The 27,579-nt window shown below is 44.2% G+C and overlaps 1 protein-coding gene across 2 annotated transcripts in view; it reads left to right on the plus strand.

The window, feature by feature from the left end:
• atrn (attractin) overlaps positions 1-27,579 on the plus strand; it is a 165,328-nt gene that overhangs the window by 79,324 nt on the left and 58,425 nt on the right. For both annotated transcript variants that reach the window (XM_036516519.1, XM_036516520.1), the window contains exons 13-24: positions 164-285; positions 2,591-2,729; positions 3,745-3,926; positions 7,124-7,343; positions 7,797-7,982; positions 8,443-8,664; positions 9,097-9,234; positions 11,377-11,470; positions 20,526-20,578; positions 20,985-21,079; positions 22,642-22,720; positions 22,885-23,042. In XM_036516519.1, coding sequence (XP_036372412.1) covers positions 164-285; positions 2,591-2,729; positions 3,745-3,926; positions 7,124-7,343; positions 7,797-7,982; positions 8,443-8,664; positions 9,097-9,234; positions 11,377-11,470; positions 20,526-20,578; positions 20,985-21,079; positions 22,642-22,720; positions 22,885-23,042 — 1,688 coding nt within the window. The remainder of the gene's footprint in view (positions 1-163; positions 286-2,590; positions 2,730-3,744; positions 3,927-7,123; positions 7,344-7,796; positions 7,983-8,442; positions 8,665-9,096; positions 9,235-11,376; positions 11,471-20,525; positions 20,579-20,984; positions 21,080-22,641; positions 22,721-22,884; positions 23,043-27,579) is intronic.

A 27,579-nucleotide genomic window follows, 5' to 3' on the forward strand; every position in this document is an offset into this window, starting at 1 on the left:
CCCCTCTTCGAGAGTCACACACCCAAGGCTGGCTTCACAGCCTGACTTTTTAAAAGGCAGAAGCAGTGTTCAGGTGTGCAGCGGGCTGTGAGTTGTTTGGAAACCTGTTGCTTGGGCTGGCCTGTGTGTGAAGAGTGTCTGTTCTCTGTGCTTCCCCCTGCAGATGCGGACAATGAGAAGTGTGACCAGTACAGCGACTGCTACAGCTGCACCGCAAACACCAATGGCTGCCAGTGGTGTGCAGACCAGTGCATCAGCATGAGCAGCAACTGCACTGCTGTCACGGTGAGGGGGGGCGTGGCTGTAGTGGTCAGGGGGTGGGTCACAGGCACAGGGGGTGGGGCTGTGGCAGTCAGGAGACAAACCAGCAGACGCAGGGGGATGGGGCTGAACAGGGTAAGGCTACAGTAGTCAGGGGAAAGTCTGCACAAGGGTTGGAGCTGTTGTAGTCAGGGGGTGTGCCAGAGCTGTAGGCACAGGAAGCATGCTTAGAGCTTCTGGGAAAGCTATATTTCAAGCATCATTAGAGATTCATGATAACATACTGCTGTTGCTATACATTTGTTTGTGTGGCATTTGTTCTGCAACGGAATACAAAAAAGGTAATATGTTCTCTCATTAGTTGTAAGCCTTATTGACTTTGCCATTACTATCCTTTTACTGTCAACAAAAAATGTTTTTTAAAATGTTTTATTCACCTCAGAGTTTCCTTTTAGGTCAATTGTAGAATGTATAAGGCCATTCTGTGCATGACACTGAGATACTGATATGTGGAACATCAACATACTAGCCAAAGGCAGTGCAGTCTGAAGTTCCCTGGACCAATCTGAAATCTGGTGGCAACATCACAACATTGTATGGGCTGAGTAAATGACCTTAGGCTTTCTATTGGAGGGCTGCATTAAGAGACTAACAAGTAATGCCCAATGCAGAATGTGTGCATTGAGCTCTGTTTTGGGCATTCCCAGTTATCAAAATGGGCAATAATTAAAGACGGTTGGGCCTGGGCCTGTTTGTGTTTAAAGCACACATTTCTGCCATCGTCTCTTCTGCAAATAGTGCATGGAGAACCTCCATATCTCTGTCTTGAAACACAGAGCTCACTTTCCTCAAAGCTGCTTGTAGTTCACCCCTTTTATAACTTCAAGCCTGCTGTTGTCTTTCTTTGCATTTTAGTAGGCAATACATACACTATATGGCCAAAAGCATGTGGACACCATCACACCTATATGAGCTTATTGGACATCCCATTCCAAAACCATGGGCATTAATATGGTTGCCTCCCCCACCCCCCACCGCAGCTATAACACCTTCCACTCTTCTGGGTCTTTCCACAAGATTTTGGAGTGTGTCTATGGGAATTTGTGCCCATTCAGCTCAGGCACTGATGTTGGACAAGAAGGCCTGGCTCGCAACTGGCGTTCTAATTCATCCCAACGGTGTTCAGTGGGGTTGAGGTTGGGGTTCTGTGCAGGCCACTGGAGTTCTACCAAACTCATCAAACCAAGTCTTTACGGACGTTGCTTTGTGCACAGGGGCACAGTCATGCTGGAACAGGAAAGGGCCTTCCCCAAACTGTTGCCACAAAGTTGGAAGCATACGATTGTCTGAAATGTTTTTGTATGCTGTAGCATTAATGTTACTCTTCACTGGAACTAAGGGGCCTAGCCCAAACCCTGAAAAACAGCCACAGACCATTATCCCTCCTCCACCAAACTTTACAGTAGGCACTGTGCATTCAGGTTGGTAGTGCTCTCCTGGCATCTGCCAAACCCAGATTCGTCCATCAGACTGCCAGATAGTGAAGCGTGATTCATGTTTCCACTGCTCCAGAGTCCAGTAGCGATGTGCTTTGCACCACTCCAGCCGTCGCTTGGCATTGCGCAGATTGATGTTGAGCTTGTGTGCAGCTGCTTGGCCATGGAAACCCATTTCATGAAGCTCCCAATGCACAGTTCTTGTGCTGATGTTGCAGCCAGAGACAGTTTGGAACTCTGTAGTGAGTGATTCAACAGAGGATAGGCGGTTTTTACGTGCTACGTACTTCAGCACTTGGTGGCCCCGCTCTGTAAGTTTGCGTGGTCTACCACTTTGTGGGTGAGCTGTTGTTGCTCCTACACACTTCGACTTGACAATAATAGCACTTACAGTTGATCAGGGCAGATCTAGCAGGGCATAAATTTCAGGAACTGACTTGTGGCAAAGATGGCAGCCTATGACAGTTCCACGTTTAAAGTCACTGAGCTCTCCAGTACGACCCGTTCTACTTCCAAGGTTTGTCTATGGAGATTGCATGGCTATGTGCTCGATTTTATGCACCTGTTGACAATCAGTGTGGCTGAAACACCTGAACTCAATAATTTGGAGGGGTGTCCACATACTTTTGGTCGTAGAGTGTAGTTCTCAAAATACAGGAACATAGTTGTCCATCAGTATGTAATAACAATGATAAAATACAATCTAATAAAATACACACTAATTTCTTTTTTATAACGGGAAGGTTACAGTGATGAGAGTGGTTGTAGCTCCACATTAGTGTTGCCTTAGGTTTTTATCTGGTCTGTGTGCTGAGTGGTGTGCTGTTCTTCAGGGTCCAATTGCTGAGTATGAGATGTGTCCCAAGGACAACCCTGAGTACGTGTGCAACAAGAAGACCAGCTGCAAGAGCTGCGCCATGGACCAGAACTGCCAGTGGGAGCCACGAAACCAGGAGTGCATCGCCCTGCCAGGTACTGTCCCTCTGCCTGGTACTGTCCCTCTCTCTGTCATCGCCCCTCCCTCTACCCCTCCCTCTGTCCCTCACCCTGCTCCTCACCCTGCCTGATATTATCCCCGTCCCTTTCTCTGTCCCAGTCCCTCTCTTTGTCCCTGTCCCTCTCTCTCTGTCCCAGCCCCCCTCTCTCTGTCCCAGGCCCTCTCTCTGTCCCAGCCCCTCTCTCTCTGTCCCAGCCCCTCTCTCTCTGTCCCAGCCCCTCTCTCTCTGTCCCTGTCCCCCTCTCTCTCTGTCCCAGCCCCTCTCTCTCTGTCCCTGTCCCCCTCTCTCTCTGTCCCAGCCCCTCTCTCTCTGTCCCAGCCCCTCTCTCTCTGTCCCTGTCCCAGCCCTTCTCTCTCTGTCCCAGCCCTTCTCTCTCTGTCCCAGCCGCTCTGTCTGTCCCAGCCCCTCTCTCTGTCCCAGCCCTTCTCTCTCTGTCCCAGCCCCTCTCTCTGTCCCCGTCCCTCTCTCTCTCTGTCCCAGCCCCTCTCTCTCTGTCCCTGTCCCCCTCTCTCTCTGTCCCAGCCCCTCTCTCTCTGTCCCTGTCCCCCTCTCTCTCTGTCCCAGCCCTTCTCTCTCTGTCCCAGCCCTTCTCTCTCTGTCCCAGCCCTTCTCTCTCTGTCCCAGCCCCTCTCTCTGTCCCAGCCCCTCTCTCTGTCCCCGTCCCTCTCTCTCTCTGTCCCAGCCCCTCTGTCTGTCCCTTGCCCTGCTCGTGAGTGTAGTCCTTGCTTTGCAGGCTGCTGCTCTCTTTAGGAATCCTGCTGTCTGCAGAGTTTGGCTTCCCTCTGTTGTTTCTGCTTCTTTTCCCTTTTCTTGACAGTCTTCTTCACTGACAGGGGGGCTCTGTTCACATGCGGGACGTCTGGAGTGTAAGAGCAATTAACCTGGCTGCTCCAGGCCGTGGGTGGGTGCTGTTGACAGCTGGGTGAAGTGTATGAGCTGCAGCTCAGCATTTTCGTAACGAGCTGGCCGCCCCTCCTGCTGTCCTCCAGAAAACATCTGCGGGGAGAGCTGGCACCTGGTGGGGAACTCGTGCCTGAAGTTCATCACAGCGAAGGACTCGTACGACAATGCCAAGCTGACCTGCCGCAGCCACAACGCTGTGCTGGCCTCTCTCACCACGCAGAAGAAAGTGGAGTTCGTCCTCAAGGAGCTGCAGATCATGACTGTGCTGGTGAGCTGAGAGGACTCGTTGCAGTGCATTACCATCATTTAGTATACACGTTTATAAAGGGGGACTTACACAGGTTATAATTTCACATGTTACCTTCCTATACAGCTGGATATTTATTGAAGCAGTTGCGGGTTAAATACCTTGCCCAATGGTACATCAGCAGTTTCCCAGTGGGGAATTGAACCAGCACATTTTCAGTTACCAGCCCTGCTCTTTACCTCTATACTGCAGTGCAGCCTGATTAAGTGACTCAGGAAGTAACAGATGACCTGTCTTATTTGGAAGTCAGTACCTGTTTTGAGTCGGGCGCACCAAGGGCATGCCAGGGTAGCACAGTTAAGTTACTAAGAGACCCCAGTCTCAGTGCATACTGGGAAAAGAACAGTCCAGTTTAATTTCAAGGCCTGTCAGTCTCAGCTGCCAGCAGGTGGTACCATCTCCCAGGTCTTCATTGGGGAAAGAAATGCAAACAGCATATAACCATATAACACATGATTACATTATGGATTATAGGGCTCCATTTGCTGTTTCTCAGCAGCTTCGACGTAGCTGACCATGGCTGTCTATAGCCCACTGGTTTGATGATCAAAATGACCAACTTTAACTGTTTTTTTTTTTTTTTTTAAATGAATAATAAAAATGAAGCTATTTCATTGGACTGTATACAGAGAGGAATATTAATAATGTACCATGTGTCATGTACTCATGACGTTCCATTTTTGTCTGTCAGCGTGACATTTAATATCCTAGATGACAAGTGGGTGATGGGGAGATGCAAAAACCCTGAGCCCCCTGCTTTTGCTCCCCTTTGGGCACACATGTGGCAGTTTGTGTTCTCTTTTCGCTGTTGTGTCATTGTGGAGGGAGACCAGGAGGGCAGGGCTTAGGGTTGCGGGTAAAGGAGCTGCCAGTCCATCTCATTGGCTGCCTAATGATCCCAGAGCACGCACCCTATACTCCTGTCTGCTTCTGGCTTTTGTTGCAATGGAGATGCGTGTGTGCATGCGTGCACGCACATGTGTTCATCAGTGTAAACCCTTACTATGACTGCAGACAGAGTTTATCCCACAAAAATGAGCTCATTAATTTTTTATTTAAATCAATTTAATTGTGTTAATCACTATTCGTTTTAAACCATGCTGCCAGCTCACTTGTATTGCTCATCCTTCCTCTCTGTGGTGTTTTTGTACCTGAAGGTATGCTGCTCTGAGTCAAAGCCCTGTTAGGCTGCGCCCTAAAACTTGATCCCCCTTGTTATCTGAAACATGGACAATAGAAAAGATCAAGGCTGTATTCTCATAGGATTCACCCTTTTCCCAACAAGTTGTTTATCAGCTTTCTGGAACCAAAAGAGGCAATGCTTTTAGTTATTCCATTCATTAACCAACTTTACAAATTCCCCCATCCGGGATGCCTGATTCTTAATTAATACAGGACTTAAGTATGAGGCTCAGAGCAATAAGTCTGGATCCGCTGTGGAGAAACAATGCTAGGACTGCACAGTGTGAGGTTGCTGTTCAAAATGTGTGTCATGCACAGCACTCGAGCTGCTGAAGGCAAGGCATTGATTGGATCGGCGATTTGTCCAAACAGCCTTAAGGAATTCCTAAAGCGGGATGGAATGTTCAAAGTCTCCCCTGTAATGTAGTGGGGGGTTTGTGCCACATAAAAGGGACGAAGGCTCGATTGCATGCGGCGGGGTGTGAGGTCTGGGGTGGTGTTTTCAGGTGGCTAGGAGGGAGGTGTCCGGGGGGAGTCACTGCTGAAGGAGGGAAGGGGTGTTGGAGGAGCAGTGCCATCGGTGCAGATGGTGGCAGAGTTGGAAACGCTCTGAGGAGGCCTGCCAGTCTGCCAGAGTCTCTCTCCAGTGAGCTCCACTCTGTGTGTAATGCCAGGAATGGATCTGAAGTGTCTACATGTGTGTGTGTGTGTGTGTGTGTGTGTGTGTGTGTGTGTGTGTGTGTGTGTGTGTGTGTGTGTGTCTGTGTCTGTGTCTGTGTCTGTGTCTGTGTCTGCGTGACTGTGTGTGTGTCTGCGTGTGTCTGTGTGAGTGTGTCTGTTTGTGTGTGTGTGTGTTTCTGTGTGTGTGTGTGTGTATGCTTATGTGTATGCTTTGTGTGTATGCTTGTGTGTGTGCATCTGTACTTATATACATGTGTGCATGCATTACATTATGTTATGCATATGTTTTCCAGACCTGCAGAGATCACATATCTCTGAGTGATGGTGTGATGAACCATCACTCCCACACAGACCAGACCTGATTCCCCTAGCCTAGCTTGCTAACCACCAGCTAATACAACTCGTGAGCTGATAACTGGATTAGGGGAGCATCTGTACCAATAAGGGTTTTAACAAAATGGGGCACTCTGCAGGAGAGCTGGAGACCTGCCCAGGAAGAACCTGCCCAAAATGTAGAGGAAGAGTCATTCTTTCCGGAAAGGGTGAACTACTTTTCCCCTTGGGTACCTACTTATGAGCAGAATGCTGGTTAACACCCCTAGCACTGTCTAGCTTGGTTTGGCTTGTTTTGGTTTATAGGGAGGGTCAGTAAATCCACCCACACCAATCAGCACCAAACAGAAGATGAAACAGCATGATGAAACCTTCAAGCCTCCCAAAACAAACTTCATGACATGAGCTAGCTTTAGGAAATCCAACCGACTCTGGTAATGATAGGTGGGCCGTTTGGAAAGGTGTTAAAATGTGATGTTTCCAAAGGACAAAAGACATTTCTGTCCCCCAAATGTCTTGCCTCTAAATAGGAGTCCCTGCCACATAGTACAAAGCTGTGATATGTCCCACGTTGGCCCATAAATGCTGGCACTCTCTCTCATTATGCCATGTGGGTACGCTGTAGAACCACACTGTAGTTCTTGCATAGACATTAAATGACAGAAGTGGGTCTAGCTGTTAAAAATAATGGGTGGGTGTTTGCAAAAAAATCAGGAAGCTGATATGGATAGGAATACCTCAGGAGCTTCTTACCATCTCAACAGTAATTCTTCATCAGCAGGAGAACTGAGCCTAAAACTGACCCTAAAATGTCAGACTTGTGCTCTGTGCATAACTGCAGAGAGTGCGATTGGCTGGAAGCCCCGTGTAAGACTGTGACCTCTGTTTCTGTGGGTACACAGTTGCAGATGTGTGATTGGCATGTGTGATGCGACTGGCCCTGCCCCCTCTGTGTGTTGCAGTACAAGGCCACAGTGACGCCATGGGTGGGGCTGAGGAAGATCAACATCTCGTACTGGTGCTGGGAGGACATGTCCCCCTTCACCAACACGTCCCTGCAGTGGCTGCCCGGTGAGCCCAGTGACGCCGGCTTCTGTAGCTATCTGGCTGAGCCTGCCTCCAGTGGTCTTAAGGCTGCCACCTGTGTCAACTCTGTCAACGGAAGTCTCTGCGAACGCCCAGGTGAGCCATGTGACCATCCAGCCAAGTTCCATTGAGGCCTTTTCCTAGGAGTTTTACAAAAAGGGGATTCTGAGTCATATTTCGTACCTTAAGGAGTATTGCTAGTCTCTGCTCCGGGTCGAGCTTTTTCTGCTTTCATTGAGACATTTTCTCAAGTAGTTTACAGAATTGGGGTTCCAAATCAAATTAATCAGGTGCCTTGCCTCTTGAGGGAGTACCCTAAGTCTCTGCTCAGGCTAAGCCTTCTCTGCTTTCAGTAAGATTTAAATGTATGGGTTATCTGCATAGGAGATATCATTAATCCCAAATTAAAACGGTCAGAATCACATGTATATTCATTTCAATAAGGGTGCAGTGGTAATACCTTGCTCAAGTCCCACCCTGCGGTGGTCATCACTGTGTCACTGCTTTGTATCTGAATGAGCTCTCCTCCCTCCTTCCCCGCCCCTCCAGCCAATCACAGCGCGAAGCAGTGCCGCACACCCTGCGCACTGCGCTCCTCCTGTGGCGAGTGCACCAGCAGCAGCTCGGAGTGCATGTGGTGCAGCAACATGAAGCAGTGCGTGGACTCCAACGCATATGTGGCCTCCTTCCCCTTCGGACAGTGCATGGAGTGGTACACCATGAATAGCTGCCCGCGTAAGATACACCCCGCTGTGCTCTACGTCTCCCTCAAAATGCGCTCTTGCTTGCATTGGTGGTTGTAGGCCATCAGTGGTCTGTTGGCCAGAAGTACTTGGCATTACATGACATTATTGTCATTTGGCAGATGCTCTGTAACATAAGCTACAGTTTTTACATGTTATTTATTTACGCAGCTCTATGTATACTGAGGTAATTCTTGATTAAGAACCTTACCCAATGGTACACCAGCAATGTCCCAACAGGGAATCCATCCAGCAAACCTTGGTCTTTACCCAACAAGCCCAGGTCCTTACCACTATGCTGCTTTGCATATTGTCATACTGTGTGTGTGAACACATAGGAGGTGTTAAATTATAAAGTATCTGAAACTCCTAGGCACATGTTCAGGGTGTAAGGTAGTGCCTATTGTTTAGGGGATTTGCGCCCATGTCTATTTGATGCATCTGTGTTTCAGCGGAGAACTGCTCAGGGTACCGGACCTGTGGGCAGTGCCTGGACCAGCCGGGCTGCGGGTGGTGCACGGACCCCAGCAACACAGGGCGGGGCCAGTGCATTGAGGGCTCCTATCGAGGGCCCTTCCAGGCCCCCAGCCCCACCTCCTACCTGGAGCCAGCCCTCAACCTCACAATGTGTCCCCAAGAGAACAAGTACAGCTGGTCTTTCATCCACTGCCCTGGTAAGGCTGAGAATTTACCTGTCATCCACAGGGAAACCCCACCCTCCTGCCCTCTCGCTGGACTTAAATGGACCGCCTGCCCACTCCCTGTAGTGTGTGTTCCTTCCTACACAGTGTGTTTAACAGTTACACAGTACTACACACATTCTGTACCATAGGGTAACTGCAGCGTATTGTGTAGTCATAGTGCAATTGCACTAGAATCTATAACTTTAGTCTAATTGCCGTAGATCATGCAGTCATAGTGTAATGTCACTAGATTCACGGGCCCCGTAATGGAAGTGTTGAGTGGAGGGGCCCCGTAATGGAAGTGTTGAGTAGAGGCAGACTGAAGTTATTAAAGATGCTGTGAGAAATGACAGTGTAGAGTGAAGTGTGAGTCAGAGTGTGTGGAGTCACTGGCTCTGACGCTGGCCCTCTCATCCTCTGCAGCATGCCAGTGTAACGGCCACAGCCGCTGTGTCAACGACAGCGTATGTGAGAAGTGTGAGGACCTAACCACGGGCAAGCACTGTGAGAGTTGCATCTCCGGCTACTATGGCGACCCCACCAACGGGGGCACCTGCCAGCGTGAGTAACCCGGAAACAGGGACAGGGTCTGGGTCTGGGGTCTCATGCAAAAGCTTCATCAACTTTACTTTCACATACTATGAGGTTGACTTTTAGTTGCATTTTAAGGAAAAGTCATCTTTCCTTACCTTCATGTAAGTCACCTTCATGTTCTGCACATATTTAGGGGTCAAGCACCGAAGGTGCTAGGCACCTATTGTAATTGTTAGAATTTATCATTATTATTATTAGGGGCCAAGCACTGAAAGTGCTTCAAAAAATCTTTTACCAAAAACAGGTGTTGAAAATGGGGGGTCCTTTTCTAACCAGGGACATGTTATTATATTCAGCTAATATGGTATGTTCTCTGCCATTTTTCCCACAACTTTTAATTCTTTCAAATACCCAAAAAATGCACTCCTCCAACAGCATTAGCATTTCTTATTGCAATGTCCCAATAAGGCACACTGCATTTTATGGCACTGCTTATGTTTAAGCTTGACATATATGTAGTGGGGGGGCAGTACGGTGGTGCAAATGGGTAGCACTACTGCCTAACAATATGGAGGTTTCAAATTCGGGGTGTGTCTGCGTATTCAGTTTGTACCTTGTCTCTGTGTTCATGTGGCTTTACTCTGGGTATTCTGGTTTTCTACCACAGTCCAAACACATTCAGGTAATGTCAATTGGACATGCTATTAGGCCCATAGGTGTGAGTGTAAGTGTGGGTGTCAATGTGTGTCTGTCTTGTGATGGACTGGTGTCTTGTCTATCCATATAACCTGTGGAGAACTCAATGTACACAGTTTACAGCACTAGCAGTTACCAGCTGAAATGGGGAGAAAGAGCCATGGGTTCAAGGGCACAGAGCTTGCATGCTGATTGGGGGCTATGCTCTGGGTTGCCATCTGTCAGCTCCACGTAAATTGTAGTTGGAGGATCCTAGTAGTAGCCAGCAATGGAAGGCATTTGCAGTTGAAGTGTGCATATGCTGTAGAGTTTATGGCCGGAGTGCTAAAAACAGTATCATGCTTCAGTCCTCATTAATGTCACAGACACATTGTATGATCCTGAACTGCAGCTAAAGTGTGGCAGCATGTCTCTGCATAAAACCAACCAATGCTTCGGGGTGGTCTTTTCAGCAGGAGGAAAGGTTAAAGGGATGGCTAATTAGCCTGGATTTGAGGATTTAGAGGGTGCTTCCTCTGTGATGAGGAAATGCAGTGTATAAGTTTGACGCCCCATAGCCAGTTGCCTGAGAAACAGTGTGAAAGACTTTCTCAGATATTATGGAAGTAGCTTTTTAGTGCTTTTTTAAGGATAGGAGCTGAGTTTTTACAGAACTGTCTGTATTTAATGTGGAGCTGATGAAGAACAGCACAAATCCCATGAGATTAATTTTTTTGTATTTAAAATCCTGGCACCTGCATTCTGAACTAATTGGGGAATGGGCAGAGTACAGTGGGGCTGTCAGACTGTAAGGGTTTGCAGTAGTCTTAGCTCAGGGGGATAGACATATAATTTTTTTTTTTCGTAACTTTAGAGGGATGTGAATCATTAGATTTACAACATTATTTTACATGTGAAATCAGAAAAGGGTAAAGCTGGAGAGTTAAAGCAAAGCCATTCACATCTCCTGACATGAATGAATGAATCCTGACACCCCATCAGAGAACCTCCAGGGATAAAGAACCAGTTTTTGAAAAAATGTTGCATTCATCCAATCATCAAGGCAGATTATTTGTGTTTTCTCAAGTAAAGTTTCACATCACCTGCACAATAGAGGAAACTGACACTTTTTCCCAGTTAAACTCTCAAAGGGTGATTCTAAAGTACTTAAAGCATAAACTGTCGGTAAACAAACAGAGGCCTAAGTACAGAACCTCATGGTGTTGTATATTGAGATCTGCTGAGCCGTTCTCAGCGTCCCACTCTTTGTTCTGTGCCATAATGGTTAATAATGAATCTGCACTTATGCTTTTGGAATTGAACAGTTTTCGCTGTGTGCCTGTGTGTTTATTCTTACGTGTATGTGTGTATGTGTGTGTGTGTGTGTGTGTGTGTATGTGTGTGTGTGCGCGTGCGCATGCGCTTTATATTTGTGTGTTCTTGTGCTTTGTGCCTGCATGTGTTCATGTGTGCGTGTGTATGCTTTGTTTCCAGCCTGCAAGTGTAACGGCCATGCCAGCATGTGTAACCCAAACAACGGGAAGTGCTTCTGCACCACCAAGGGAATCAAGGGGGACCGCTGCCAGTTGTGAGTCTGACTGCTCCTTTTCCTCTTTCCTTTTCCCTGATTGGCCCTTTTCCCTATCCCTTTCTCTGATTGGTCCCTTTCCTCCCCCCACTGCATCTTTCCCTCTCTTCCTTTCTTTGAATGGCTACTGACTGTGAGAAGTTCAGCTTTTTGTGTCCTCCAGTAGTCCTTCCATCTTTCCCCTTGTCTGATTGGCTGCTAAAGTAGGAGCAGGCCCTTACAGACCTCCGCAGTGTGTCATTTTGGAGCACTTCTGTCTGAGCTGTTTATGGCAACACACTGTGAACAGATGCTGATGTCTCTGTTGCCCCTTTTCCACCAAGGCAGTTCGAGGGCCGGTTCAGAGCCGGTGCCTAATCTCGAACCAGTTCTTCGCTTTTCGACAGCCAAAGAACCGGCTCTCGGCCAGGAAAACTGGTTCGAGAGCGGCATCAACACTCCTGGTCTAGAACAAAGAACCGCTACGTCAGGAGCTGGGGGCGGGATTATCATGACCAATAAGACCAACTAAAACTTTGTGACTGCCATTTTTTTTAAATGTAAATTTTATTGATTTTTACCATTACATTTGAAATTAAACAACACAGTGCCCTTTACAATCTCAGAAGATAATGAAATATGAATAATGAATAAAATAATGAATAAATAAATGTAAAAAATTACAGCAACATGCTAACATAAGGAAAAAGGATATACACTCCTGGGCAAAAGAAAATGGGCCAAGCCCAAAATCGCAAAACATTAAGCTTTTAATGGTCTTAATAACAAATCATTGGTTAGGAAATTAGCAAGAATTATACAAATACACTCTTGAGACCTTCTGTGCCACCATTTGCTCGTTAACTTTTGCTGCAGTGAATAGTTTAGGAGAAAGCTGGAAACAGGGAAATTCACTTATATATTGTTTTTGTACACAATGTAAAATAATGATAATGATAAAAATGTTTGATATAAAATTCAAACTAACACATGTCTGGATGTACAAAATTTTTGAAAAATATCTTCTGGGATGTTTTTATTCTGAAAAGATAAGTCATTATTTGGTGATCTGCTGCACCTAACATAGCCCGTCAAAGGCCTGATAATGAGCTCATAAGTGGAGCCAGGAGTGATAGAGAGATCTACAATATGCAGTGTTGTGAGTCCCAAGGAAAATCTGCTCCAAAAAAGCAAAATATCATGCAGGGGTTGCGGTCAGAAATCGCATAGCTGGTCTTCATCAGGCCAACTGTAGTTATTGTGAAATTTACAAGACCTTAAAGTCAGAGAAAATCCCTATTTCTCTATCAGCTATTAAGAGAATAGGTCAAAGCTTTGAAACAACAGGTGATGTTGCCAGAAAGAAAGGATCTGGAAGGCCCAAAGCCACGTCATGCAGGGATGACCACCTGCTGAAATTTACAGTTCTCAAAGACAGGAGAAAAACTGTCAGAAGAATTCAAGACCAAGACAAGAATCTTTCGAGAACAACAATTACCAGAAGGTTGTCTGTTGCAGGTTTTGTGTCTAGAAGATGTGTTAAAAAGCCATTGCTGTCTGAGAAAAACATCAAAGACAGAATTAAGTTTTTGGCAGAATATGGAAAGTTTGATTCAGAGTGGTTCAGCAGAGTTGTATGGAGTGATGAATCATGGTTTGAGTTATATGGTGATGCTCCAGAGCGGTGTCATCAAAGACCTGGTGAGAAATACAATATATGCATCTCTACCACAGTGTAATGGTGTGGGGAACCTTTTCAGCTGCTGGTACTGGTTAGCTGCTTCACTGTGAAAAGTCAATTAATGATTTGGAGTACAGGAGAAAGACTTGCTTGTTCTCTAAACAGGAACAATCAGACATTATTTTTCAACAAGACAATGCTCCTGCCCACACTGCAAAGACCACCAAGAAGTGGCTTGAGAACAAGTCCATCAGGCTCATGTTTTGGCCTGGCCATAGTCCAGATTTGAACCCTATAGAGAATACTTGGTCTCACATTAAACACAAACTAGCCGGGAAATGTTTTTCAGCTACTCATCAACATCAACATCAACTATTTGAAGCCATCAACACTGAGTGGAACAATATTGACTCCTCCTTCTGTAAAAAGCTGTCTGCAAGTTTACCCTCAAGGCTTCAACATTTAAAGAAATCACAGGGGAAAGCTATCCCATACTAAGTTACTTTATCTATTTGTTTAATTCTTGCTAATTTCCTGAAAAGTTATTTGTTGTCAAGACCATTAAAAGCTTAATGTTTTGCCATTTTTGTCTTGGCCCATTTTTTTGCCCGGGAGTGTGCATTAAAAAAGAGAAATAAGAATAAATAAAATGAATAAAATAAAAAACCACCATCTATGCTAAGATTACCTCATATAGTGCATGACTGTCTCCTCACTTTTTTTTTTTACCCAAAACCCTGCCTTTGTACCCCTCCACCACCCACCCAGACTTACCACTATATCCTCCACCCTCCCCTGCATGTTGCACCATCAGTCATACATGCGATGTCATAACTCCATTCATTTTAAATACCCAATACTGTTCATTTAGCTAACAAATATTGAAGAAATAAGAAAGATAAATCCATAAGGAACAGATGAATAACTAAATAAGCAATACAATATATATATATATATATATATATATATATATACACATACACACCATTATATGCACACACACACACACACACACACACACATTTATAATATATAATGTAAAAGATATATAATGAAAAAAAAAATAAGTAGAAGGGGGTAACAATAGGTTTAAATTCCGTGTACCAATAGTTTGTCTAGGGACTAGAGGGATTATTCCAATCTAAAGCATATTTCCCCTTTCCCACAATGTTCCGAAGGGAAGGGGGTAGATACATTAAAAAAGCTCACTCAAACAGACCATCATCACCCCTCGCTCTCACAGTTAGTTGTGAATGTATGTCCCAATGTTTCTCTTACATTTAGTACAAAGAGGAGAGGTCTAGTTGTTCATTTTATTAAGTATAAAAGGCCTTATGTGGGATCTGTGGAGTATCTTATACTGAGTTTCTCTCATTTGGTTGCAAATAAAAGTGGTTCTGGCAGAAACTATTGCTTCTTGCCAGTCATCCTCAATGTATTCATCACCAAGATCGCGATCCCATTTCTGTATGACCTTGCGTATATCTGAGGGATCTACGGAATAGAGCAGTGAGTAGGAATGTGAAAATATTTGTATCTCTTCGCTTCAATAAAAATAAATCTGTGTTGCTAAAAGAGGGAGTGTCTGTGGGGACTTTTTTCACCTTTGATTGAAAAAAATGATGGGCTTGAAGGTACCCAAAAAATTGTTCTGATGATATGTCAAATTTTTGTTGAAGTTGCTGAAAGGACATCAGTGTATTGTCCTGATATAAGTTCCCAACAAGCCTGATCCCTTTTGCATGCCATATGTCAAAAACACTATTTCTAACTCCCGGGGTGAACTCTTCATTCTTAGTCAGTGGTATTAATGCATATGATGGAATGTTTTTTTCCTAGATATTTAGTCATATCTTGCCAGACTTTGTAAGTATTGTAAGTGATAGGATTATCCTTAATTTCAGGGGTTATCTTTTTTCCAGCATAGTTTGTGAATTTACTTAACAAAGATAAGGATGCGGAGAACCATTCATCTATACCCGTTTCTGATTATAAATGAGACTGTAGCCATTCTCAAACTATATGGGTATGGCAAGCCCAATTATAAAATCTCAAATTAGATAGGGCTAAGCCTCCCCGTTCTACTGGCAGTTATAAAGTCTTCAGCCTAATCCTGGGCTTTTTATTATGCCAAATAAATTGAGAAAATGCCTTTTCCAGGTCTGAAAATACTTTCTTTGATATCCATAAAGGTAACATCTGTAAGGGATAAAGTAATCTGGGGAGTATGTTCATCTTTATCAGACTAATTCTGCCTATCCAAGAAAGGGGAAGGTCACGCCATGTCTCTAGGTCATTTTTAACAGTTCCAATTGTGGGTGCGAAATTAAGTTTCCACAGGTCCTCAACATTGGGTGACACTTTTATTCCAGGTAAACAAAGCCTGAGGTGGCCCATCTGAAAGGAAAATTAACAAATGAAATTGTACTGCCAAAATTCCCTAGAGGCATAGCTTCAGATTTAGTATAATTTACTTTATAGCCTGATATTAGACCAAATGAATTTATAATAGACAGGGTAGCTGGGATGAAGATCTCTGGGTTTTTGAGAAAACGTAAAATGTCATCTGCATATAATGCAATCTTATGTGAAGTTCTTCCCAGTAGGTGATTTTATTAATTTTTGGGATGGCAGATGCACATGCAGCTCTCTCTCTGCTACTGACTAGGGGATGGAGAGGGGGGATGGCAGGTTAACAGAGGGGATGCATTTTGGTCATTTTGCAAACAAGAGGGATAGCATCCCCCCTCATATCGCCTACTGGTTCTACCTAAAGTGACACCATATATATCCTTATCATTCCTAATGTGTTCTGCCAGTTGCTCTAGTGGAAGGGCAAAAAGGAAGGGAGAAAGGGGGCAACCCTGTCTTGTCGCTCTACAGTGTTCAATGTTTCATCTGTGAGGAGTACTGTATTACATTGAGAAGCCTCCTCACATTGGAATATGAAAACTTATTCATAATAAAGCCTGTCTGGTCAGTTTTTATGAGTAAGGGTAAGTAATCCTCTAGTCTCCTGGCCAATACCTCGGAGAGCAACTTGCTATCTACATTTATAAGGCTTATAGATCTGGTTTATTTTTTTTCAAGATCAAGGAGATATTTGCAAAGTTTAGAGTAGGAGAAAGACAACCTTTCTTGAGAGTCTAAATACATATCAGTAAGAGGATCCACTATAACCTGTCTCTTTTTTTTGTAAAACTCTGGACCGTAACCATCCGGTCGTGGTGCCTTCCCAGTTTGAAGCTTGCAAATAGCATCCAAGACCTCTTCTTTAGTAATTGGTCTGTTCTGCTGTTCTTCTGTGAGGGAAGGCAGGGTAATCTGGTCCAGGAAAGACTTTCTCACCTTCTCTGACATATCACATTCAGAGGAATATAACTTGTAATAAAATTGTCTCATAATGATGTTATTTTTTTGATTCATAAACTTTATTAAGTGATGATATTAAATTTACCTCAATTCTGCCTTTTGCCAAACAAACAAGGAGATGACCGGGCTTATTGCCACGCTCATATAGCCTCTGTCTTGCAAAAAGGATAGAAGTCTCTGCTTTGCTGGTTAAAAGCTGATTCAGTGCAGATCTTGCTGCTACAAGTTTCTTTAAAATATATTTAGATGGAGACCCCTTAAACTCATTTTCATATTCTTGAATTGAATGTTCTAATTCCAGTTGCTATTTAATTGAATCCCTTTTTTGAGCTGTTGTATAAGATATAATGGATCCCCTGATATATGCCTTGGCTGTTTCCCGTAATAAAGAAGGATCTATATCTAGTGTTTTATTTGTTGACAAAAAAGTCCCATTGCTTTTCTAGAAAATCCATAAATGGAGGGCTACTCAAAAGTGAGGGACTTAGCTGCCAATGAAGGGTGGAGGGATCAAGATAAAGGGGGGGGGGGGGATAACTATATGTACTGGGCTATGGTCAGACAGCATACATATGCCAATTGAACAAACTCTGTCTAATACTTCTCTAGATGCTTGGAAATAATCAGTTCTTGATGGGGACTGATGGGGTGTGAATAAAAAGTGTAATGTTTAGCACTTGGATTTGTAATTCTCCAAATGTCAAACAGACTCAGATCTACACACAGTTCCTTCAGTCTTGCTGTCTTTGTTGAGATAAAAGCAGGCTTTGGTGGAGATTGGTCAACACCTGAATCCTGGGCACAGTTAAAATCTCCCCCATTGTAAAAGGAGTTAGATGTGAAGAAATCGCAGTAAGCAGTTTTGGGAAAAAAAAGAGGACTCAAACGTATTAGGGGCATAAACAGAGCCAATAAGAACACGTTCCCCATACAAGAAACCCGAAATAATAACAAATCGGCCTTCATCATCTTTGATGACCTCATCTAAAGTGAAGGGTAATTTTTTGTGTACAAGAATGGCTACTCCCCTACTATGCGAATTGAAAGATGAGTAAAAAACTTGGCCTAACTCCTCCTTAATTCAATGTGTTGCAGATATTATTAAATATTAGCATAAAAGCACAAGATGAAAATATCACAGGTTTCGATGGTGGTGATGAAAAAATGCACTGTCAAGAAAAAGTCTGTCCACAAACAATGGACACTGAACACTGAAAAAAGCCCTAACAGGCCCAACAGCAAATAGAGAACAAAACCAGAATAACAAGGTTTGTACAACTCTTACAGCAGGTTACATGACGCTGAAAGTGATTGATAGACCGAAGAAAAGAATTAGCGTCAGTGCTACTGTCATCCGAGCTCACTCGCTACAAAATACCACACCAACAAATCTCTTCAATCCCATCCCCTCCCCAACGACCCCGACGGTTCCTCCTTAAACATCCCTTTTGGGATTATGATACTCTGACCACAGAATCAAACCGCAGACAGCCCTTCTTTTCATACCAGTATAAAAACCCAATATAGTAGGCTAACTTACTTATTTACTGTAGGTTGCACTGCAGCTACATTCTAAAGCAAACATAAACTAATATGTACCACAGTTAACTTAGTATTTGCTATTTGTAATGTTACCTAAAGCACAGTTCAAACAAACTCCAGAGCAGTAGCCTACCACCAAAGATGTACTTAGACGGTGGCAATTCTTACATAGTTCATGGCAGTCCATCCAAAAAAGTCTGTGCTTCTCAAGGGGACCGAAAGCATGTTTCTCTCCGTTGTGAGTAAAGCTGAGGATAGCCGGGAAGCGCATAGAGAAGTGAATATTCTGTTCAATCAACTGTTCTCACACCTTGTTAAAGCTATGCCGCTTCTCCTTGACTGTAGCGGAGAAATCCTGCTGGATGAACACCTTTTGTCCTTCATGTGTCAGCTGCCATTTTCCCCTCAGTGCAACCATGATCCGTTGCTTGTCCTTACAGCTGTGTGTTTGTTCGGTGCGTTTAATGCGTTTAATGAACTACTGTATGTGTGACAGATAGCGGGGGCAGTGACATGCCTTCATTGTCACATTACGATTTGAGCAGTGACTACAAGTATATTAAAATGTTTGGGCTCGGTCTATTCAAAACTTGTAAAACGAAGTTTTTCACTTCAGATATAAGCGTGGCTCTCTTTTCCTCAGTGCATTTTTTTAGTTTTAGTAAATAACATGTACTTATTATAGGCCTACGCGTTAAAATGTGGGGTTCTATTACCTTCCTAAAGACGAAGTAGGCTATACTTTGTGGTTGCATGGTTGTTTGAATAGCATGGTGCAGATTCACGTAATGGTGATGGGAATAACGGCTCTTTGAAGGGAGTCGGATCTTATGCCTCCATTCCTTTCCAGCTCGTCGTTCTTTTTTTCTTTTCTTTTTTTTAGGGGGCGGGGGTTAGTAGGTTTATCTGCAAAATTATATCATATAACGATATGATAGGATTTGGATCAAAAATGACTTGTATTGCCAGGCCTAATATCATTGTCTGTATATGGTAACCGCCATGAAACAATCAGTAAAACTCTCTCTGTCTCTCTCTCTCATTGAACCAATAACATTTTCGTTACGAGTCCTGCTCCTTAACCACTATGCTACACTGAGTGGATTTAGGGCAGGCAGTGAAATTCGGGTGCAATGATAAAAATAACAGCTCTCAAGTACGACTTGGATCCCTTCGTTCGTACCAAAGAGCCATTCAAAAGACTCGGATCGGTCACGAATGTAACATCACTATCTTGTAACGGATATTATGATTGAATTATTATTAATTTGTTTGACATTTGGTTTCATATGTGCTGTGTTGCCACAGAGCAGGCTAATAATAGACATGATGTTTGGAACAATGTAGGGTAATTTTCAAAATGCAATAAAACTATTTACAGATTCGTGTATGTTGCCCGACCGGATATGGAAATGAACGAATCAGTGAGTCAAAGATTCAAATCATTTTATTGTACTGAACAAAAAGAACCGAATCACTAAAAAGAATCGTTTTGAACACCACTATTCTAAACCGAAGATCCCAGAATGCCCGGATGAGATGGTGGTATCTGGTTTGGCAGGACGTTCCCCCCGCATTGCTCTATTGGATATGGTGTTCGAAAAGTGGACTACAAAACAAACTACAAGTCTTAAATCTTAACATTTTTGGAAAATACCGAAACATTTGATGAGTCCAAATATATCCTCACACTGAACAGGTTAATTCAGGAAATTCCCAGCTCCTGAAATGAATCCGAACTTGAGTAAAGATGGACAGTGTGTGAAGCCCATTATAATTTTCCATAGGGAATTTACTTCCAACACCAGCGAAGAACCAGTGATGACGTACCCACCTCGGTGAATTACTTGTTTTATTGTTAATCAAGGAGGATAAAGGGGAACAGGTTGAAAGTAATGATAGATTTAAAGGTAGTGTTTGGGCTTTCCCTGTTTCCAGCTCACCAGCCTCCACTGCTAGCTTGGCGCTAGCAGGAAAGCGGAGACCTATACAGATGTATACAGCGACGTAATGACGTGGCTCTGTGGTGGCTCTCTAGCCCGTGGAAAAGCAAACCGGTTCTTAGAAGGTTTGCAAGTTGAACCAACTCCGAACTGGCACCAGCACCAGCCCAGAACTAGCACCTAGTTCGCGTTGGTGGAAAAGGGGTATGTGTGAAGCCTGCCTGGGTTTGGCTTCCTGTGGAGCTGTTTACCTTCTTTATCCTTACGTTGCCTTCCTCTTACCTTACTGTTTTATTACACTTACCTCTTTACCTAGCATGTTTGTCCTCTTCATCTGTGGATTAGTTTAACTTACATTTGCCCAGTGATACCTTAGGCTTCATTTAAATGTCTGACATCTCTACATAGACGTCTCTATCTAATCTGGAGATTTGTTTTATCACTCCTTATTTTATTACTCCTGTCCAATTAATGCACCAAATTTCTCTCTCTCTTTCTCTCTTTCTGTCCCCCACCCTCTTCCATTTCTTGTTCTCAGGTGTGAGGTAGAAAATCGTTACCAGGGTAACCCTCTCAAAGGAACCTGCTACTGTGAGTGTATACTGCCTCATTGTCTCCAGAGACAAAAAAATAAATCAAAATGTGTCTGTGGAGACCAGGGAGGTGAGAGGAATACAGGAGACCAGTACATCTGTGCAACAAGCAGGTCAAACTGACTGGGGCCAACTCTTATGGTGTTGTATCAGCTTCTTTTCCTGGGCAAATTATGCAGTGCACGCCTGCTGTTCCAAACCTGGGCCTTTACTCACAATACTTCAGTGAGTCAGTGCAGAGTGCATGCTTGTTTTCTACCCACAGTGCCTCAGTAAGTCAGTGGCGTGCGGATGCTGACTGAGTCACTGAGCCATGTGTGGTAGTCTACGGTGGCAGGATGTTTCCCTTTCGGCAAGGCGGGCGGTGGTGGTGGTTGTCACTGCTTTGTCTCTCTTTTGCACAGACACACTGCTGATTGACTACCAGTTCACCTTCAGCCTGTCGCAGGAGGACGACCGCTACTACACCGCCATCAACTTTGTGGCCACACCAGAGGAGGTGAGTGCCAGAGATAGCGGAGTGCTGCCAAGATCCTCACATCCACCTAAACACCAATCCTAATTCTTACTGCTCCACTAGACCCGTCCCACTCCCTGTCAGTCACTATGTAAACCACACCTTCCCCATCACATAGCCATCGTAACATTGACACTGTTGCCTGTTGCACAGCTCAGTGTGTTACAATACAAAAGACAGCCCCTTCTCTGGATTAGGATCTAAATTCTCTCCTGTGCCAGCTAGACAGTGCCAGTGAAGACTGCCCTTGAACACTGTGCTCATGAATATTCATGAGCAGGCAGGTCTGGTAAATATTGTGATTCAGAGTGATTGGAGGTCATAGAGGTTTGAAACATACTCAATAGTGATTAGCCTCTGAACCCACCAAACACTGGGATACACAGCTAATGAGTATTCATCAGGGCCTGCTGAGAGCATTCGTGGTTTGAAAGTACTGAACAATGTCCCATTGGACTCCTCTTTACTGCAGCCACAGGCAGATTAGGTTGTAATGGGTTGGGCATGTAATGGGCATGTAATGGGTTGAGGAGGTCTTTCTTGGCCGTTCTCCATTCACTTCCTTCAGAACAGCTCAAAATGTGGGGATATGGAGAGATGGCTCGAGCCAGTCAAAACTATGATAATGAAAGAAGAAATTTGTTCCTTGCATTTATACTCGCAGAGCACATTTCAGCTGCTTGATAACGGGACCTATATTTGAGCCATTAAGGTGGCAGGCTTGTGGAGGCTTGTCCAGGCTTGTGGATGGTTGCCATTCTGATTCTACTCTACTGCCATTGTGGGGCAGTAGAATAGCAATTTATGACAGAGAGGCTTCCATTAATATTACATTATATAGTTGCACACAGAGGAGGTGGACAGGGTTATCTCCCCCACTTCAATTGCCTTTTAGTTGTTGAAACGGGAAGTAGTTTAGGCCATTGCGAACCTCTGAATGAATGATTCCAACAGGTATGGAAACATAAGGACGTGGTAAACCAGGAGACAGAATGTGGGCACACACACATGTGCATGCACCTACACACACAAATTCTCAGCAGAGTAAAATTTGAGTGGTCTGTTGGTCCTGTTAGCAGGGGGAGGAAGCTGTGCTGCATATTGCAGGAGGCATTTCGGCTGGTATCCCATAATGGGCGATCAGGAGCCCATTCTCTCCCTGTGTATTTCCTGTGTCCCCTCTCCCTGTGTCTCTCCTGTGTCCCCCATCTCTGTGCTGAGTGTTTTGAGAGCAGGGTGCCACACTCTTGCACAAGGAACTATCAGTCAGTATGAGAATGTTGTTTTTATATCCTGACTCAGTGCAATTAATAAGGAATTTCAATGTTTCAATAAGTCTGAAAGAGAAACGGCTCAACGACATGTTTTCTGGTTGGAAGCAGACAGCTATCAGAACAAGCTTCTCCACTTCTTTTCCAGTCTTCTTTGGGTTTGAGCTTGCTGCTCAACATGACCCAAAATGTGTCCTTAAAACAAGCAGCTTTGAAGTGATGACCAAGAGTAGCCTCCTGTAAGCTCACTCCAAATGCCTGTGCCTCTTTCAGCAAAATCGTGACTTGGATATGTTCATCAATGCATCGAAGAACTTCAACCTGAACATCACCTGGGCAACCAGTTTCCCAGGTGAGGCGTTTGTGTGTATATGTATGTAATACAGTAATACAGTCAGCAGAGTCTCACTGTGAATGTTGACTACTTCCCTTGAGCTTTTGCTATCCTTGCCTTTCTGTGTCTCTTTCTTCATCTGTGAGTCTCCCTCTCTCTCTTTCTCTTGCTCTCATTCACAGCCGGCACACAGGCAGGAGAGGAGTTCCCCATCGTCTCCAGGAGCAACATCAAGGAGTTCAAGGACAGCTTCTCCAACGAGAAATTCGACTTCCGCAACAACCCCAACATCACTTTCTTTGTGTATGTCAGCAACTTCACCTGGCCAATTAAGATCCAGGTAGGATTCATAACAGGTCGGCCCATGAGAAGCCTCACCAGGTCATTCCTGGAAACCTTATTCAGTGTCATTTAAACCAATGAAATGCTCAGCAGTATAAACACAGCATGCACAGATAAAGCAGTATGCAGCTTTCAGCTACAGGCAGTCAATATGACTTTGTGTATTTGCTAATCAGATAGCAATGGCATGTAGCAGAGGTTCTCAAACTTCTTGATGGTAGGTGTGACCTGTAGGATTGTTTCCCTGTTACTGTGTTTAATTTGAATGAATACACTTCTGTTCTCTTGTGCTGAAAGTCACTCTGGATATGAGAGTCCCTTAAATGAATGTCATGTAATGTAATAATGAGACCTGCTTGAAGAAGCTTTGAATATTCCTGTTGTTGACAGCGTTCAGTAGCAATTTAAAGCAATTTTTCCCACTCAGAAAATTCATCAGGAATTAATAAGGGAATCGATAAAGAATCGAACTGATAAGCAGAATTAATAATGGCATTGGTATCAATAAAATTACACATCAATTCCCATTCCTAAGCATACAGTGACTGTAAGCCACTCAGCTGTGTTTATGGCTCTGATACTGTCTTTAAAAGGACTTGTTTTGTAGAGATCATGTCGAAACCTTTGCATTTGAAATATGACCTTAGTACCGCCTGGTAACATTGCAGGTTGAGCTTACGTCTGGTAAGTGTAATCGAGTACAGGGTAATTCTGTCATTAAACCGACAGAGCTAAGTGATTGTTCTGGCAGTGATACTGCGTAACTCATGAGGCTCATGATTCACTAACATGGATTAGCTGCGGAGGAGATTTACACGAAGGCAAATGTGAGTGACACGATTTACAGACTGAGTTTCAATACATGATCATAGCCTAGCTGAAGATAACATTTGGACACCTGTCAATTTTGCTGAGAAAACAGCTGGACCGTTACCATCGTTAGTCCAACTGCAGCACAGAACCCAGGAAGGAAACCCAGTCTTGTAGATTAGATGCAATGCCATTTTTCCTGCATATCATATAACGTGTTGACATAGAGTAATTTTGAGCAAACTTGCACTGGCTTTATGTGTTAGACTTTGCTCGGGAAAGGAAGTTGGAGGAATAATAGAGCAAACGGTATGGTTTTGTCTGCATGAGTCATCTACAACTACAGGTGCACAGCAGTGTGCTGCTGATTGGACAGGAGGCCAATGATAAACCATAGGAGTATGCCATGACCCAAGCAAACAGATCCAACAGCAATGCATCAAATATGACTTTCATACACATATTCAGACTTTGTGCTTACAATTACATTTGTGATGAATGAATAAAAAGAAAGGTCCTAAAACTCTCCTGGCAGCTATCTGAAAAGCCTGTTTGCTGAGGTTAAATCACAACAGAGGTGTGAGCTCCTCAGTCACTCATTCAGATACAGGAAGTGAAATGGATTTGCCTGTGACAAATGAGGAGTGTAGGTCCTGACCCTTTGTGGCTCAGTTTAAATTATGTCTGGGACCCCTGAAATGGAACTTAAGACCCCAGGTGGGGCTGGTTAATGCTGCTGATATGCATGTATACTATTTGTAATACTAATTTGTAATACAAATTGTTTTGTGGCTTGTGTAATAACCTGTTTTAACCTTTGCTTTGCTCTCTAAGGGTGTAACGCATCAGTAAATAAACGAGTGACAGCAGCAAAGACGTTTCTGAGTTCCTGCCTGTTAAGGGTCGTGCCGAGAGGCCAGCCTGAAGTGTGGGTGAATCTGACTGCCAGTCTGAAGTGTCAGTAACTCTGAATGCCAGCCTGAAGTGTGGGTGACTCTTGAGTGCCAGCCTGAAAACTGAGCCTGGAGAGATACAGCTCGGAGCAGTCTGAGTTTTTCATGGATCTTTTGTTTGTTTGTCCTACATGAGGTTGAGGGGTATTTTCTGGCAGTTGTGGCAGAAGGCAGGTCTATGGGCAGCAGCCTGAAAGAGCTCCTACCCCAGCAACACCCAGGGAGCCCCAAGCTCAAAGGGAGGTTTAACAGCGGAGGGGAGTTTGGTAGAGAACTGTTGGGCAGACAGGGATACTCTCTCTCTCTCTCTCTCTCTCTCTCTCACACACACACACACGTCATGTTCATTTTTACATTTTTATTCTTATGTAGTGTAGCACTATTACTGTCACTGTCATCATTACAGTCATCATGATCATCATCATCATCATCATCATCATCATCATATTTATAAACAAAATCGAGAATTACCATCATTGTAAATGATTGTTATCATTGAGTCAACATCTTTTAAAATAGGATTTGTGTCCTTTTACAGATCCTGTTGGTGAATGGGGCTTTATTTGGTGTTATGGCAGAAGTGGTATACCCACTAGGAAGTGGATAGTGATTTCAAACACAAAACTGCACATGCTGGAATATGTGTCTGTCTACTTGAGGGCCACTCAGAGGGCCTGTCTTTCCAACCATATCCCTCCTTGTTTGCATGAGGACCAATGAGAAAACTTGTGAGCGAGTGGGGCTGGGTTTGCGTGCAGACACAGAGGGAGATTGGGGGCGGGGTTGCGCGGACAGTGTGAGAGAGGAGAGATGCAAACACTGCCACGGCTTTACGGAAGAAACGGATTATGTAACGCAGCACCAAACTATATCAATATAAATGGTATTGTCTCATCCTATGTCTCATTTGAAAATATATTGATATACCTTAAATAGTCGATATACCACCCAGCCCTACTGGAAGCTTTCATTTGGTGTTCTCAGCGTCCATCCCACCCTGTTCAAGAGGTAGCGGAGGACAGCTGCATGCCATGGAGACCCCCCCCCCCCCCCATTGCCTTTTTTAGTGTGGAGCTAAAACCTGTCCGAAATCACAGTAAATTCCCAGGATGCTACAGGGTGCAGGGCAGTTACCACAGGGGCAGGGATCTTTGTGGATGTTTGAAAAAGCCTGGATCCATGGCCTTCCAGCACTCTAGAAATCCAAGTGTTGTCAGGGAACATCCCATTTTCTCCCATCTGGTCATTAACTTTTAATCCAGTCACATTGCTTATGTTCCAAGATTCTAAGATCTGAGCATTTCTAAGACATTCCACATTTTGTTCACGTCATCAAACGCCGGCTGGCTTCAGCTTTTATCAGTAATGCTGAGAACGTAATATTGCTGGCTTTTTCACTGGCAAGTGTGATTGAACAAGAAGCAGAATAGCATGCTAACAGCATCTTTGTGTGTGTGTGTAGGTATGTCTGTGTGTAGGTGTGTGTATCCTGGAATGCAGCAGCTGGTTTATTTTCTTCACCTAGTTGCTACCATAGAATTCTCCTCAGAGATTGAATTGGGATTGTTGGCCTCTTCTAGCTGAACCTGATATTGGCGCTGCAGATGAAGTGTCTTGGTCAGAAATAACTGGTTATTCACCAGACTCCTTTTGACACCCCCTCTTCTAGTTGCTCTCTGCTATTTAGTGGTTCTATATTTAGTGTTATTATTGGCTATAATATGTACTTTGCATTTCTGAAGGAATATTAAAAATACTTCAAATTTTAGCATTACCAAAAGCAAGACACTTGCTTTTTACATTAACAAATTTAACAGTACAATCAAGCACCTAATTTACTCTCTGAGAATAAGTTTATTCAAATCAACTAAAATAGCTGTCACTTTAGTTTACAACCTGTTTATGCTGTTTTGCTTGAACATCAAATGAATTAATAGGTATGTTACTACATTTGACTTATGCTTTTGACTATACCATTAATAAACAGATTGTATGTGTGTTATTGATGCTGTAAGCTGTAATATAAGAAGGTAATTGAGTTTATGGACTATCTGTTTGCCATCTACTCAAAGCTCATACGCTTTGTATAGGCTGTGATGTATAAATGTAATTTCTCACAGAATGCATAAGCCATTAAAATAATGAGACAGAAATGCATACATATGTACATACATACACACACACGCACATGCACTGGCAAAGGGTAGGAGGGAGAAACATCAGGACCAGGAGGTTGTGATTCGGATTGGACTGCTTCCTGGATTGGCGTGTCTTGCGGCCTGTGTTTATCTGAAATGCCACCGGGGTGCATTCCCTCCTTGGCTGCCAAGACAAGCTCAAACCCTTGGAGGCGCCCAGGTTGGTGTACAGGGGGGAGCTGGCTCACATCCTTTCCAAGGCCCCAGACGTGGTCCAACGCACACTGCACTGAAGGAACACAGAGCAGCTTTCTCTCAAAAGGGGATGGAGCGCGGGACGTTTGGCAGAGCTCACGGGCTGGTCCCTTAACTGGGGAGAGGAGAAGCTTTGAGAGCTAGAGTGAGAGGTAGAGGGAGAGAGTGAGAGGTAGAGGGAAAAGGAGAGAGAGAGAGAGAGAGAGAGAGAGAGAGAGAGAGAAAGAGGTAGAGGGAGAGGGAAAGAGAGTGAGAGAGAACAAGAGGTAGAGTGAGAGTGAGAGGTAGAGTGAGGGAAAATGAGAGTGAAGGAGAGGGAGAGAGAGCAAGCAGCAGAGCAAGGTGTAGCGGGAGTGAGAGAGGGAGTGTGAGAGTGAAA

Source organism: Megalops cyprinoides, chromosome 22 (assembly GCF_013368585.1).
Source record: "Megalops cyprinoides isolate fMegCyp1 chromosome 22, fMegCyp1.pri, whole genome shotgun sequence".
Taxonomy (NCBI): domain Eukaryota; kingdom Metazoa; phylum Chordata; class Actinopteri; order Elopiformes; family Megalopidae; genus Megalops; species Megalops cyprinoides.